The 14,242-nt window shown below is 38.1% G+C and overlaps 1 protein-coding gene across 3 annotated transcripts in view; it reads right to left on the bottom strand.

Moving 5' to 3' along the window:
- The window catches only part of LOC132106769 (chromatin-remodeling ATPase INO80-like), a 42,474-nt gene that overhangs the window by 27,001 nt on the left and 1,231 nt on the right, over positions 1-14,242 (bottom strand). For 2 of the 3 annotated variants that reach the window (XM_059512752.1, XM_059512754.1), the window contains exons 2-25: positions 13,040-13,101; positions 12,774-12,940; positions 12,487-12,647; positions 12,125-12,192; positions 11,566-11,712; positions 11,354-11,474; positions 11,069-11,271; positions 10,912-10,965; positions 9,753-9,956; positions 9,467-9,662; positions 9,300-9,367; positions 8,994-9,203; positions 8,395-8,475; positions 7,601-7,696; positions 6,692-6,751; positions 6,202-6,344; positions 5,329-5,413; positions 5,131-5,248; positions 4,600-4,685; positions 4,333-4,500; positions 3,998-4,131; positions 3,749-3,816; positions 3,576-3,669; positions 3,195-3,390 (exon numbers count right to left, since the gene is read on the bottom strand). In XM_059512752.1, the coding sequence (XP_059368735.1) occupies positions 3,195-3,390; positions 3,576-3,669; positions 3,749-3,816; positions 3,998-4,131; positions 4,333-4,500; positions 4,600-4,685; positions 5,131-5,248; positions 5,329-5,413; positions 6,202-6,344; positions 6,692-6,751; positions 7,601-7,696; positions 8,395-8,475; positions 8,994-9,203; positions 9,300-9,367; positions 9,467-9,662; positions 9,753-9,956; positions 10,912-10,965; positions 11,069-11,271; positions 11,354-11,474; positions 11,566-11,712; positions 12,125-12,192; positions 12,487-12,647; positions 12,774-12,916 (2,904 nt within the window). In that variant the 5' untranslated portion in view covers positions 12,917-12,940; positions 13,040-13,101. The remainder of the gene's footprint in view (positions 1-3,194; positions 3,391-3,575; positions 3,670-3,748; positions 3,817-3,997; positions 4,132-4,332; positions 4,501-4,599; positions 4,686-5,130; positions 5,249-5,328; positions 5,414-6,201; positions 6,345-6,691; positions 6,752-7,600; positions 7,697-8,394; positions 8,476-8,993; positions 9,204-9,299; positions 9,368-9,466; positions 9,663-9,752; positions 9,957-10,911; positions 10,966-11,068; positions 11,272-11,353; positions 11,475-11,565; positions 11,713-12,124; positions 12,193-12,486; positions 12,648-12,773; positions 12,941-13,039; positions 13,102-14,242) is intronic. The other variant, XM_059512755.1, reaches the window with a different exon arrangement.

Raw genomic sequence — 14,242 nt, 5'->3', positions numbered from 1 at the left:
TACACCCTACTAAATCACATACTGTCAAAACATCAACACGTATGACTGAGTGTGTGTGTGTGAGGATGGCCATTATTCTGCACAAAGTGTAAATTTATCACAAAGGAGTACATGGGCCAGCAGCACCTCCTAGTGATATTACTACTCTCTACAACGAGTTACTCCTAATCTAATGTAAACCCATCTCATCAGCTCCATTTGTCACAAGTCAAGGGGGCACACTGAGCTGAAGTGAGACCCTAAATGAGACCACAGTGGTAACAGACATCCAGACGGGGTCACGGTCAAAACAGCTCTAATGACCCACATGAATCATAAAGACCAGCCTATATATCTGCCTGTTTCCTGTCTGCATCCACAAAACTGACAAGAATAAACAGACATGTCAACTTCATTTAGAGGAGGCTGTGAGCTAATGATGGACGAGGTGTGAAAGACATGTGATGAGAGAGAGAGAAAGAAAAAAAGAGAAAGTGAGAAAAATCAAGAAAGAAGGAGTGAGAAAGGCAAAGCAAATGCAAGCAAAACAACACAAATAATTAGAAGAACAAAGCAGTGGAAAAAGAGAGCAGAAATGAAAGACTGGAAGAGTGCAAGAAAGAATAAAAGAACAGAGGAACAAAAATAAAGTCAAGATGGAACAATAGGGGATAAAAAAAACCAAGAAAAATGCAAAAAGGCAAGAAAAAACAAATGAATAAATGACAGGAAAGCAAAAATTAAAGAACAAAAAGAGAGAGGATGAAAGAACAAATAAACAACAATAAAATAAAAGAACATAAAAGCAGAGAAAATTAATAAATTAGTTTATTTTTTAAAGAAATCATAATAAGCCAGAAAACAATAATACAAGAAAAACAAACAACAACAAAAAAACAGAGAAAGAAAGAAAGAAAGAAAGAAAGAAAGAAAGAAATTGAAAAAAGTAAAAGCATGCAAAACGACAGCAATAACTAAAAGAATGAAGAAATGGGAAAAGGGAGGAGAAATAAAAGAATGGAAGAGTGCAAGAAAAAATGAACAGAAACAAAAATAAAGTCAAGAAAAATAGGAGAAAAATAAAAGAAGCAAAAAGTGAGTACAGGTTAAAAAAAATGCAAAAAAAAAAAAAGCAAGTAAATTGAACATTCTAAACCAAAAAAAAGTATTTCTTAAAAATTATTGATAGGAAAGCTAAATTGAAAAAACAAAAACAGGGAGAGTGAAAGAACAAATAAACAGCAATAATAAAATGAAAGAACAAATAGCTAAAGAAAGAAAGAAAGAAAGAAAGAAAGAAAGAAAGAAAGAAAGAAAGAAAGAAAGGAAATTAAAATTGGGTTATGAATGAAAGAATAGAAGAGTGCAAGAAAGACTTAAAAAAACAGAAATAAAGTCAAAATGAAACATGAAAAAAAAAATCAAAAAAGAGGGAGTGTGAAAGAACACATAAACAGCAATAATAAAATGAGAGAACAAAAAAGCCAAAAAAAAAAGAATAAATGAACCAACAAAAGAAAAAGCAAGCCGGAAAACAACAAATAATATAAAACATGAAAGAGAAAGATAAAAAAAGTATAACTGAAAGGATAAAAATGGAAAAAGAGGATTACAAAGAAAGAAAGAAAGAACTGTGCTGTAGGCCAGTGTCAGCAGGAGTGCTTGAGTCTCGTTTCATAAAGCACATGCTTGAAACTCTTGCCAGGACGTCAGTGAGAGTGACCGTACAAACACAGATGAGGCATCAATACGATCCAGCAACCAGAGCCCTGCACCGACGGATACAAACACAACAACACACAGATCAGCTACATCTGCACAGAGAGGAGGATCCCTCGGTTCACATTCAGCTCACACACTGCCAGCTTACATTTACAGACTGGGAATCAGTTTTGCAGAGTATCTTGGTATACAACTCAAAATGGCAATATGTTGCAATGTTTGGAGAAAACTGAACTGCTTCAAATTGTGTCTGGGGCAGAACTGAAATAGTAGAAAAAGGCAGATGCTTTCACTTTTTTCACTAGTTAGTATAGTTTAAGGTTCTTTACAAGTCTAACGGCAGGCCTCTGAGTGCTCGATATGGGCCAGTCCACACGGGAAGCTGACTGTTGTGGTGTCGTGTTCCCCATCCATGCCCCAGTGGAGCTAGGAGACGCTTGTGTGGTATAAAAGCTGTATTGGGAAGTGGATAATATTACACCTCAGTCAGCACCTTCTTAACACAGCTTCCCCTGACCGTAGCCTGAACGCACGCCAGCAAGCCAAACTGCAGGTTAACCCTTGCCGCTGTTTGGCCTCCAGGGGACGACACTGTAGCTTCTGGACTGGGACATCCAGCATCACTTCCTCTATGGTCTTTCCTTTCCCCGCTAATCAGTTTGGACCTTTGATATTCCCATCAGCATTTGATATACAGCAACACTGGAGAGTTTCGTGGGTGAGTAGAAATAGGTTTCCACAACGAAATATGAGCCTTTGCCGCTAATGAAAGATGAGGGTCATTTAATCTGGTTCGGTGGGGTAACCCAAAGCAAGAGTAGACCTGTGCACTCATACATAAACTCAAAAACGGTGGATGCATGAACAAATACGCCTAAATTTGTGCGATCAAATCTTTGGAAGATTTTCAGTTTTGTTTGAGCATGATAACTAGACATCTAGAAGCAAGTCTTTTCCACCGTGTCTTTTGAGTTATGCCTGAGAAATAACCATTACTTATTATTTTTGGATGTACCTTTCGACGAGATCGTATTCCAATAATGAGAAGTCTAGGGGACGTTCACACAGAAGGCAATTTTTGCATTGCACTGTACTGCTTTTCATATGTTTTTCTATGCATACATCTTACCCTCGCATCTTCTGTCTCACAAAAACTCACGGATCACGGCGTTCCAAAAAAAAATGTTTCAGATACTTTCTTTCTATTACTATCTGTCACGGTTCTGAGAGAAGAACACAAAGGACAGCATATGGCAAACCTTCTCTATCAGGAAGGGCCTCAGCAAACTTCCAGAAGGGGCCCAATAAATGTTACAATTATTTACATTTATTTATATTAATTATCTTTAAAATGTAATCAGAAAATTGAGGTCTATCATCTTAGGTCGTGTGGGACCTTCAAAAGGATTGAGAACCATTAACAAATGGTGATTTAGGCAACTGGTAAATATATTGTCATATGACAAAGCAAGAAAAAGAATGACAGAGCTTACCTGTAGAATAGGACTCCTGTGGACATTTGGGTAAGATGTTGGCTGGTTAAGCCACAGGATGAGATCTCTGTGTGAAAGAAACAGCTTGCCTAACCGGGCTCTCCCTTTAGCCTCGTTCTCCTGCACCTCTTCATCCCACAGACGGCTGTGGTGGAGCCGGTAGGCCGATTTGAAGGACAGATACAGGGCTAACCACCTGAGAAAAGTGGAGATTTTATCATCTAAACAGCTCTTAAGTTGCTTTTGCTTACCATAGAAAACAATGAACATGATGAAATGGACCCAAATCTCACCTTAATGCACTCAGTTATGCATCCCAAGTGTGGCAATAACTAGATTCTTATTGATATATTAAGTGAACTGTCCTGTTCTCTAACTTACCTCGCTAGAGTCCCCTGAAGCATGATGTTGGACATCTCAGCAGGAGACACATCGATGAAACGAAGGAAAGAATAGCTGCTGCCTTCATCGTCAGCTGTATCAGTTGAACATATGATCAGAAATTAGATAAGTTTACAAAATCTAAATATAATTGTTGAATAAAAGAGACGTACTTTTTCGGTGAAACAGGGACTGTTGAATGTGTTGAGCAGAGAACGGGGAGAGCAAAGTCTGCTTCAGCCTGAGAAGTGAGAGAATAAATAAAACGATAAAAAAAGACCATTTGGTTAAGAATCACCCTAAAAGTTTGTTCACAAAGCATTATACCTACAAAGAACTGTAACAAAAACTATAGATTGCGGTCAAAATCATTCATACCCATGGTAAAGATGATCAAAGACTGAAAATAAATTTCAACTCACTTGGTCTTTCCGTGGTCAGACGTGTGGAGGATGGCGTGTCGGAAAATAAATTTGGACATGATGAAGGACTTCAGGGACATGTGGAAAGGCGAACGTATCTCCTGACGCTCAAATAGGTCTGGGTGGTTACAAACCTTTTTAAGTTGAGAAAAACATGTTTTAAAAACAGCGGCTCTTCACTATATACACAGTAAGAATTTAAAAGGTCACACAGGCTTTAAAGGGATAGTCCACCCAAAATATTCTGTCATAATATACTCACCTTATTGTGGTTTCGAACCAAATTTTAATTTTTGGGTGGACTATCCCTTTAAAGCTATCCAACCCGGCCTCACCTTCCTGAACTGCATGACAAGGTTCATGAGGCTGCTGGTGGTGCTGTGGGCCTGCTGGGCCGTGCCCATTGACGACTGCAGTAGGTCCTCGATGGAGATCTTGTTCTTTAGAGCCTGGTAGAGCAGCCGCTGTCTGCTGGTCAGCTGGCAGTACGTCAGGATTTCAATCTGAGATGCAGGTTTAAAAAACAAGCAACATAAATATTACACACATACACATTTTAGGTATGAAAGCAAAATTTCGACCAAGAGGCTGTAAGACATCACCTTGTCAGAGAGCTCGTTCTCCACATCCTTCTTTATTCTGCGCAGCATAAAAGGTTTTAGGATCATGTGCAATCTGGAAAGTTGGTCTGAAAGGGTAAACCACGATAAATCAGGTCAAACGACAGAATCAAATTATATTGCGGCTGAAATCACAAATAATATAGAATAAATTAATTATGTTGGCTTGAGAAAGCCAACAAACTGTTCTTGACTAGCTTAGAACAGGCTAGATACAAGCAAAACATTCAACGTGCTAAAATATGCTAGCAAAATGATGATAGACTAGATGAAGAACAGATGAGGATGTCTTTTAAAACTACTTCAAACTGAAAACCTTCAGACTTTAAGCTTTTAAATCTACTTCAGACTTTCTATCCTGTCTTTCCCACATCAACATCTACATTTGTCTTGACAAACTTTTTTTTATTATTTATTTGACTACATCGTCCCACCCTAACACATTGTAACCTACTTGGAGATCAAATGAGCAGTAAACAACAACTTAAAAGAAATAAACAAGAGTTGACTGACTTTCATCGATAGCAGATTTGTTTTCAGCATGACTCTCGATGTCTCTGGAGAACCACTCGTTGAACTCCTCGTGAGAGTCAAATAAAGTCGGCATGATGAAATGAAGCAGGGCCCATAACTGAGAGGAAGAACAACAATGTCAGGTTTTTCTTTCGCACATGTGGACTCTCAAACAAGGTATCGCATGAATGCACTCACTTCTGCCATTGTGTTCTGGATCGGCGTCCCTGTTAGCAGAAGGCGGTTCCTGCACTGGAACTGAAGGAGAATCTTCCATCGGACACTGTCAAGAATACCCAGACACAGCTACTAAGACCTCCCAAGCAAGCAGCAAGCTGAGGTTAACGGAGGATACAACCCTCGACATGACATCAACACTCACTGCTGAACTCTGAATCCCACAGGTATTTTCTTCAGAGCTCATTTCTCAGACTCGGTTAAGTCTTTCATTGATTATGGGGACTTAAGGGCTCATGAAAGCCACTCTGACTGCCCGTAAATCATGTTCCACCACAACAGAAGCTGCTGGCACATGTGCTGTCATCTCCAGAGAGGCACAAACTCACACTCAGAGCTCGAGAGGCCCTCGTTCTCTGAAGGGTTCCAGTCCAGACATAGTGTCACTAAACTGACTATGAGCACAGGGACATGGAACATCTGAGATGCACCAGTACTGGAGACTCACTGGAGCATCTGGAGCTTTTTATAAGATCTTTTTCCCTTGTTTAAAGGTTCAATTTAGGATACATACCAGGGAGACAACCAGACTTTGGAGCTTTATTTGCAAGAAAATACAAAAATACACTGTCTATACTTGGCCATTTTAAGATTATCAGCAGTGTGGCAGTGCTAGTGTCAGTTCCCAAACATTTTAAAATATTGGTTTCCTTTCCATTTTGTCAAGATTTGTTTGAGTGTAATAATCCCATATGCTTTGCATTCAATCATCTTATTATTCCAGAAATGATTTACATATAGTACTACATGTATACAAATAGTGTATGTGTGTAAAGTAAACATTTGAAAAACTGCTATTTTAAATGTTAAGAGTACTAATCGAGTGCTTATTACCTGGTGCTGCTTTTCAGTGCCTGGGCCTCATCCAGAACCATATACTGCCATTTAACCCTCTGGAAATACTTTACATCCTGTACTACCAGTTGATAACTGGTGATGACCACATGAAACGGTGCATTCTGGGTATAAAGAGTTTTCTACAGAAGCCAAAAAGGGATAAAATATGGTTCAAGTAGTAGATTTCAATTTATCTGATATATTAGAGCATAGGTCTTCAACCCTGCTCCTGGGAACCCACTGTCCTGCACAGCCCTGGCCTGTGACTTTTCAAGTGATCCTGAAGACCTTGCTTCGCTGGTTCAGGTGTGTTTGAGTCGGGTTGGAACTGAACTCTGCAGGACAGTGGGTCCCCAGGAGCAAACTTGAAGATCTATGGTTTAGAGCAGTATTCTTATAAATGGTTACCTGGCTCCAATATTTTCTATTAACTTTATGATCGTGAGGATTCCCCCAGTATAGAGCAATATTCTTATGAAATGTTTACCTGGCTCCAAAATTTTCTAATTACTTTACGATCGTGAGGATTCCCCCAGTATGGCAACACCTGCAAGACAGAATGAGACAAAATTGCAATTCTAAGAAATATTCTTTAAATAAATTTGTCTCAGCCTGATGAAATGTAAAACAAAAAAAATAAAAATAAATAAATAAAATAAAAAATGTAAATTATATGTATATACTTTTCATAATATTATATACAAGGTGTATTACATGACTTATTTAGGGTTCTACAAGAAGAATAGACTGATTAACCCAGGCACGAATGAGAATGTGAAAGTATGGGTTTTAATTTATCATTATATTTCTATAAGTTCCAGTTATTACACAAATTAAAAACATGATACATTACTTTTCGTATCTTGATTTTAATATTTTTTTAAAAACTAGCGTTTAATGAAAAACATTTCCTTCTGACACACAAAAATATGCAGCTAAAAATAAATTGTGGCAGGGCCAGTAAAAACATTGGCAGGGCAAGTATTAACCCGAACTACTGGCCTTACCAGGCCAACAAAAAGAAATAATTATTGCTCAGCCCTCCGATATTCCTAAAGTTTTTCTGGCTGGGATTTCAGATTCAGATGATTTGTGAGATTTAGTCTGACTTGCAGGGAAATGAATATTTAGGTTGCTGATATTAGTGGAACACGCAATAAATGATACAACACTGCCCCCTAAGGATTACAAAAATCTGACCAGAAGTGCAGTAATCTGTCATGCGTTTCCTTACAGCAAAAATAAGCAAAGAAAAAACACATTTTCCATTGTTCTGAAAATAGACATAGTTCAATGGGTTTATAAAACATTTGAGACAGTGAGGGACACTGAAAGAGAGAGCAGTAAAAAGGATTCCACGGCTGCAGGTGTTTCCCTGCACAGCTGTCACACTCACCTTGAATTTGGGGACAAAGCGGGAGAACTCCTGATGCCAGTTGTTGAGTGTTGAGGCTGGGGAGATGATCAAGAAGGGTCCCCAGATGTTTTCCCTCTGTCAGATAGAGCACACGAACACAAAATAAGCCAAACAGGTGCCGACAGCGGAGGGGGAAGGGGACGGAGATGGTGGGAACGAAAGAGAGAGGAGAGAGGGGTCAAAACAGGAAACAACTGAAGAACGAGGTAACATGCTACCATGGCTTCCTATGGGCCCACAGCGCTACAATTTCATATCAAATACCAAAACTCTGCATCCTCCTCTTTTCACAAGCCCTGGAAGTCACAGAGAGCAGCGGAGACAGCTGGAGGGTTCACAATGATGCCAAAAAACTGATTTGTCGTGTCAGGGGTTTGTTTGGGAGAAAAGAATATGATAGCAGTGAATCAGAACCGACAAATGTTTTCTTTTAAAATCCTGGTTTTTTATTCCCAGAAAATAAACCTTTTCCAGATTTTCGACCTGAGAGCCTGGAGATTGGGAAATACAGTATCTTTCAAGTGAAATCAGTTGGCTTGAAGACGATACAATAGGGATGGAGAGAGCATATACATGTACTTGCTTTAAAAAAATGTATTAGTAGTAGTAGTCGTAATAGTAGTACTACTATTTGTTATTTGTGGAACTCTGTAAATGTATTAATAATATTAAAACAGTATAGAAAAGCTAGAGTGAATGCCAAGATTTTCAGTGTCTGTTCCTCAAACAAATCTGCTGCATGTCTTCAGAAAGCTTGGAACATCAATCCTTACCTCTGCCAGATGAGCCAGCAAAGCAATACTCTGGACCGTCTTTCCAAGCCCCATCTCATCTGCCAGAATGCCATTAATGCCCTATAAGAGACATAAATCACCTAAAGATCACAGGCAAACACACTACTGTTCAAAGGTTTTGGGGTTATTATGTGCTTATGCTAACCAAGGCTACATTTATTTGAATCAAAAAACACTGTAACAACAGTAATATTGTGAAATATTATTTTCACAAAAAATAAACGTTTTCTATTTTAATATACTTTATTCCTGTGTTGGCAAAGCTGACTTTTCACCAGCAATTACTCCGGACGGCGATATCACACCCGATCCTTTAGAAAACATTCTAATATTCTGAGTGAGTCAAGAAACATTTATTTTATATTATCAGTGTCATGCTGCATAAACAATACATGTATGATGTATTTTTTTTCAGGATTCTCTGATGATTAGAACACAGTGTGAATGTGTTTACGGTCACTTTTGGTCAATTTAATGCATCTTTGATTAATTAAAGTATCAATTCCTTTAAAAAAAAAATTCATAAAATATTATTGACCTAAACGTTTGAACGCTTATGTATATAGAAATAAACACACCTGTTCATAAAGATTGGCAAGCCAGTTCATGCCTTTGAGCTGGTAGCCTTTAAGTTTCCCATTGAAGATGGTGGGCTGGGGGATGTCTTCACCTGCTTGAATAGATGGGTTTGATAAACTGTAGCTCTCACCGAAGCCAGAGCCAGACACGCTAGCCGCATTCAGAGAGGCACAGCGACTGTCCTTTGCTTCATCATCAAACAACCTAGTCTATACAACAAAAAGAAAGACAATGTAATAATTTCCATCAGAAATTCATTCATATATACATGTATGATGTAAATCAAAGGTATAAAATACACTTACTCTGGCCTGGTGAATCTGGTATGCCTCTTTAGCATTTTTAAGGGCCTGAGACTTGTAATATTCACTATCTGCAAAAGGACAGCATGACATTTGACATATAAAAATGCACACGATTGTAATCGGCATTTTGATAAGATCTATCCGGGTGGGTAAGAATAAGATCTTACCATAGTCTTCCTGGCCGACATTGACCAAAACCCCTCCACCGATGTCGATCTGCCGTTGGGAGGTGTTGTCCTCCAGCTTGCGTAGGATCTCCTCCTGTGTGCCGTCTCCCCCAGCGTTCTGCTTGCCCCCCATGAAGTGAGCATACAGCTCTGTCTGGGTGATCAGGAAGTTAAGCTTCCTCTGCTGACGCTTAGCCTGATAGGACACACAGGAAGAGCTGTCAGGAAAATGATTTAGGAAGTGATTCTCAGTGAAATATCATTTCTAGTGCATATTTACTGATACCTCCCGCATCTCCTCATCCAGTTTGCGTTGCTCAAGAGCCTCTTTTTCAGCACGTTTGCGATGCTCCTTCTCCACCTTCTCATACTTCTTCCAGTACAGCAGCATTTCTTTGGTGAGGCGGCGTGCTCGCGGCAAAGTCTCTTTGCAGTTCTTCTGTGCTTGGATCGCAGCCCTCCGGACCTCACGCATACACTGGTGGGCCAACTGGACAAGTGAACACATGCAGTTTTAATACCAGATTTTCAGGGTTGTCTCAGAATATTGACTTGTGACATTCAAGTGTTTAGGGTCAGTAAGATTTTTTTTTTTTATTCAGAGGGGATGGATTCAATTGATCAAAAGTGTAAGTAAAGATTTCAATTTCAAATAAATTCTGTTTATACTTTAGATATATTTACATACTACATACATTTTATATATCTTATAAGTTTATATTTATTAAAGGTGCTGTATGTAGGATTGACACCGAGTGGTTGAATTAGGTATTGCAGTCCAAATTCTAAATATTGGAAAGGGTTTTTTTCACCGGTCCCTCCTCCGCAGACTTGACACGCAGGTTGCCAGATTGACACACCAACAGGAACGAGCGCACTTGACGATGAATTAAATGAAATATGCTGTGTTTTCCGCCAACTGGAAACCCGGATGCAGAAATACAATTGGGTAAACTGGCAATGGGCGGGTTTCACAAACCAAAACAAAGACTGACATTCCGGCCAGAACACACATTTTTAAAGGAGAATAACTGACTGTAGCATTGTTTTTTAGATAAACAAGTATGTTAACTTAGCATGTTTCTTAAATATCTGCAAATATGTTTTGGTAATTTTATGCTTTAGAAGAGTCAAAAACTTACATACAGCACCTTTAAATAAAACTGACAAATATTTCAATTTCTTAAAAAATGTTAAGTACAACATCTGTTTTCAACATTGATGATAAGAAAGGGTTCTATAGCACCAAATTAGCATTCAAGAATGATTTTTGAAGGATTATGTGACACTGAAAATATGTGACACCATCAAAATATAAAAATAACATTTTAAAATATGAAATTATTTAACTTTTTTCCCAAATAAATGCAGCCTTGGTGAGCATGAGAGACTTCTTTCAAACCCCAGTGGTAGGTTATGTAAAAATATAAATAAACATCTCTTACCTTTCTGGCATTGGATAAAACAAAGTTCCTTGCCGAGACTTTCTGTTTAAACGTCTGAAATGAGACAATGAAAACCTAGATTAAAGCGGGGAACCGAAGAAACGGATATCGTGCATGTCACAAAGCTCAATGGGATTCCAAAGAAAAATGGTTGTACCTTTGGGATTTCTTTTTTGGCAATCGTGAGCCAGACCTTTCGTCTGCGAGCATTGAGCTGCTCGATGGTTAAGTGCTTCTTTTTGATCATGGGAAGAGGTGCATCATGAGAAAACTTGGCAAAATTTTTTGTAACGTGAGGCCGTCCCTCCATAGAGAACTCCTCTCCTCGTTTCTTCTTCTTTTTCATCTTTTTTAACTTGGCTAGTAAAACAGAAGAAGGATGAGTATTCAAATGATCAGAAAACAGCTACTGTCATCCATTTTTTTTGCTCTGTAGGCTTACCCTTACATTTCTTCTCTTCCTTGAATTTCTTTTTCTTGAGGCCCAATAGGTGGCGCTGCTGCTCGTAGAATGGGTCTTGAGTGGACAGGAGGCCTGTGCTGTAGTGTTGATAGTGCTGCAGCTGTGAACACAAACACACATTACCAACTGGTTCCAGGAAGCTATTTATGCGGGGGAAACTATCCCAGACTTTCCCAGCAAGCGGGTCGTACCTCTCTGTCAGAGTGGAACTTGCTCTGGTGGAGTTTGGTGAACTTGTGCAGGCGAAGCATATCCTGGAGCTCTTCCCGTGACATTGTGAAGTCAGAATCATCCGAGTCGGTATCGGAATCTGTGGTTTCATCACTCAGCAGGATGCCCTGACATTCACAACCAATCTCCCAAACATCAGAATGCTTATAGCACAGGCACAACTGACAAGGAGAATTCTTATTTTGCCAGTTCAAATAGTGATATGGAAACCTGTTTCCTCTACAGAGCAACTGAAATTTCATATCTTATTACTGCAATTTATTTGCATTTTGCAAAAACAACTAAAAATCACCCCTGTCCTCTTAGAGTTGGTATCTCAATATTGTGAGTGTACTTCTTTCTTTTAATTGTGACTTTACTCTCACTAGTACTGTGCCTTTATTTACTTTTTTAAATGTTATATCGTAATTACTGGTTTTATTTTTTACTCTTGAGGCGGAAACAGGCTTCTTTAAAGCTGGGGTTGGATTTAGATAAAGGTTTTCCCAGAATTACGGTAGTGTTGTATCTATACATTACCTTTAGCCATTTCCTGCTTTTCTTCAGTTTTGAGAAGTTATACAGACTGGCCTTGTCAGCTCTGTACTCTGAGGACGACAGTTTGGGGTTTAAGGTGAACTCAGTTTTTTTTTTTTTTACTCGTTAAAAGCATCTACCCCTAAATAAATGAAGAGTACTTTTGAAAAATATGTTTAAAACCATATACACATTGGAATGCCTAATGAAGGCTGCCATGTTTATCCCATGACCAGCCAAATACTACTAATTTTGTCATAGCAATGAGACAAAATGTACTACATCAACAGTATTATTGCAATATATACAGAAAATGACATTCTTATGTTATATATCATAGCTACTTTTTCTTTTATGTCTTGTACCTTGCAGCACAGCGCCATTGAGAGTGCCACACTCTGCCTCTCTATCTCTGCAGAAGTCCTTGCTCTCATTCTCAGGGTTGATGTGATCATTTTTCACTGCCAGCAGTGGGTTAGATGAGGCCAGAGAAGACCCCTCGCCCAAACCATCATCGCTGTCATCGCTGATATAGAGTAACAAACACAACCGTAAACAAACCACCACAGGCCTTACAACCAAGCTGCAGTGCATTCATTGGAATGGAGAAACACTCAAAAACAACAAAACAACGAACTACGCAACAAATTACCTGGAAATATTCTGGTTAAACACAGCAGCAGTCTGCTTTAAAAACGTGTCTAGCCGGAGGGATCGCTCAAAGTACTGCAGGTGAAGTGGTTTGGCTAACTTTGAGCTTGTGGCGTCTCCCACACCATCCTGCTCTGAGGCCATAGGTAGAGGTTAAGAGCCTGATCACTGCAAATACAATATGGAAAGTGTTTGTTGGTTAACTCTAAATGAGATTATAAAGATCATCTGAATGCTTTGAATCGAGGTCATAGAACAGTACCGTACCTTTGGAAAGCGAAACTTCATATTTCACGATTTCAACATTGAGAGTCCCAGAAATTATTAATCTGAAACAGAAAAGGATGTGACATTGACTTATTTACTGATTAACCTGTCTGCTCATATATAAACAATCACTGTAAGATTTATTGCACATTTAGTATAAGAATATTGCATACAAATAAATATTCAGAACTTAATGACCATAACAAATTGTAAATAAAAATAAGAAATAAATTTAAAAATACATATGCACATGGCATACTGGCAGTAGCTGGCAGTAGGATGATAATGAAGTGGATGGAGGTTAACACAGCTGACAGGTTTATTGAGGGCATACTGAGATGTAAGGTTCAGAATCAACTGGACACAAACTTGTGAATGGCTTGGCCTGAACTTCTTTTTAGATTTGCATCTGTTCAAAGATTTCAAGAAAAGTAGATGTTTCTTATTAAAGTTTGGGACTGGTAAAAAAAAAAAAAAAAAAAAAGTATGTTTAACAGAAGTCTCAATAAGGCTGCATTTATTTGATCAAAAATACAGTAAAAACAGTAATATTTTGAAATGTTATTACAAATAAAAAAATTACTTAATAGACTTTACAATGTAATTTATTCCTGTGATGCAAAGCTGAATTTTCGGCATCATAACTTCAATCTTCGGTTTCACATGATTCTTCAGAAATCATTCTAATATGCTGATTTGCTGTTCTAGAACCATTTCTTATCATTAACATTTATTGCTATAAATATTAAAAACAGTCATGCTGCTTAATGTTTTTGTTTAATATTAAACACTTTGTAACAGGTCTTTACTGTTACTTTTAGTCACATTAATCGTCCTTGCTTGATAAAACTAAAAAACCTTACGGACCACAAAAAAAAATTCTTACAAGTATTACACAATTCAAGTATTACAGAAAAACAGACAAAAGATTTTGATAATAAGTAGTACCAAGTAGCAAATCATGTTTTTGTGACATCAAGTGATTTCATGGAGTCTTTAATGTTGAGAAAATGTAGCAACAATCTCAGTATGTCAAAAATACAGAAGAAAAAAATCTATTGCTACATCACTGCGACTTTAAAAAATAACAAACGTGAAGCACATGGATGCATGGTTGAATATTACATTGTGGAATTCTGAACTAATTCACTTGAAATTAACGGTTCATAACATTTTTAAAATAGATAAATGGAAAATAGGGTG

Source organism: Carassius carassius, chromosome 27 (genome assembly GCF_963082965.1).
Source record: "Carassius carassius chromosome 27, fCarCar2.1, whole genome shotgun sequence".
In the NCBI taxonomy this organism is placed as follows: domain Eukaryota; kingdom Metazoa; phylum Chordata; class Actinopteri; order Cypriniformes; family Cyprinidae; genus Carassius; species Carassius carassius.
The sequence above is the reverse complement of the archived record's forward strand: the minus strand, read 5'-3'. Positions and strand labels throughout refer to the sequence as shown.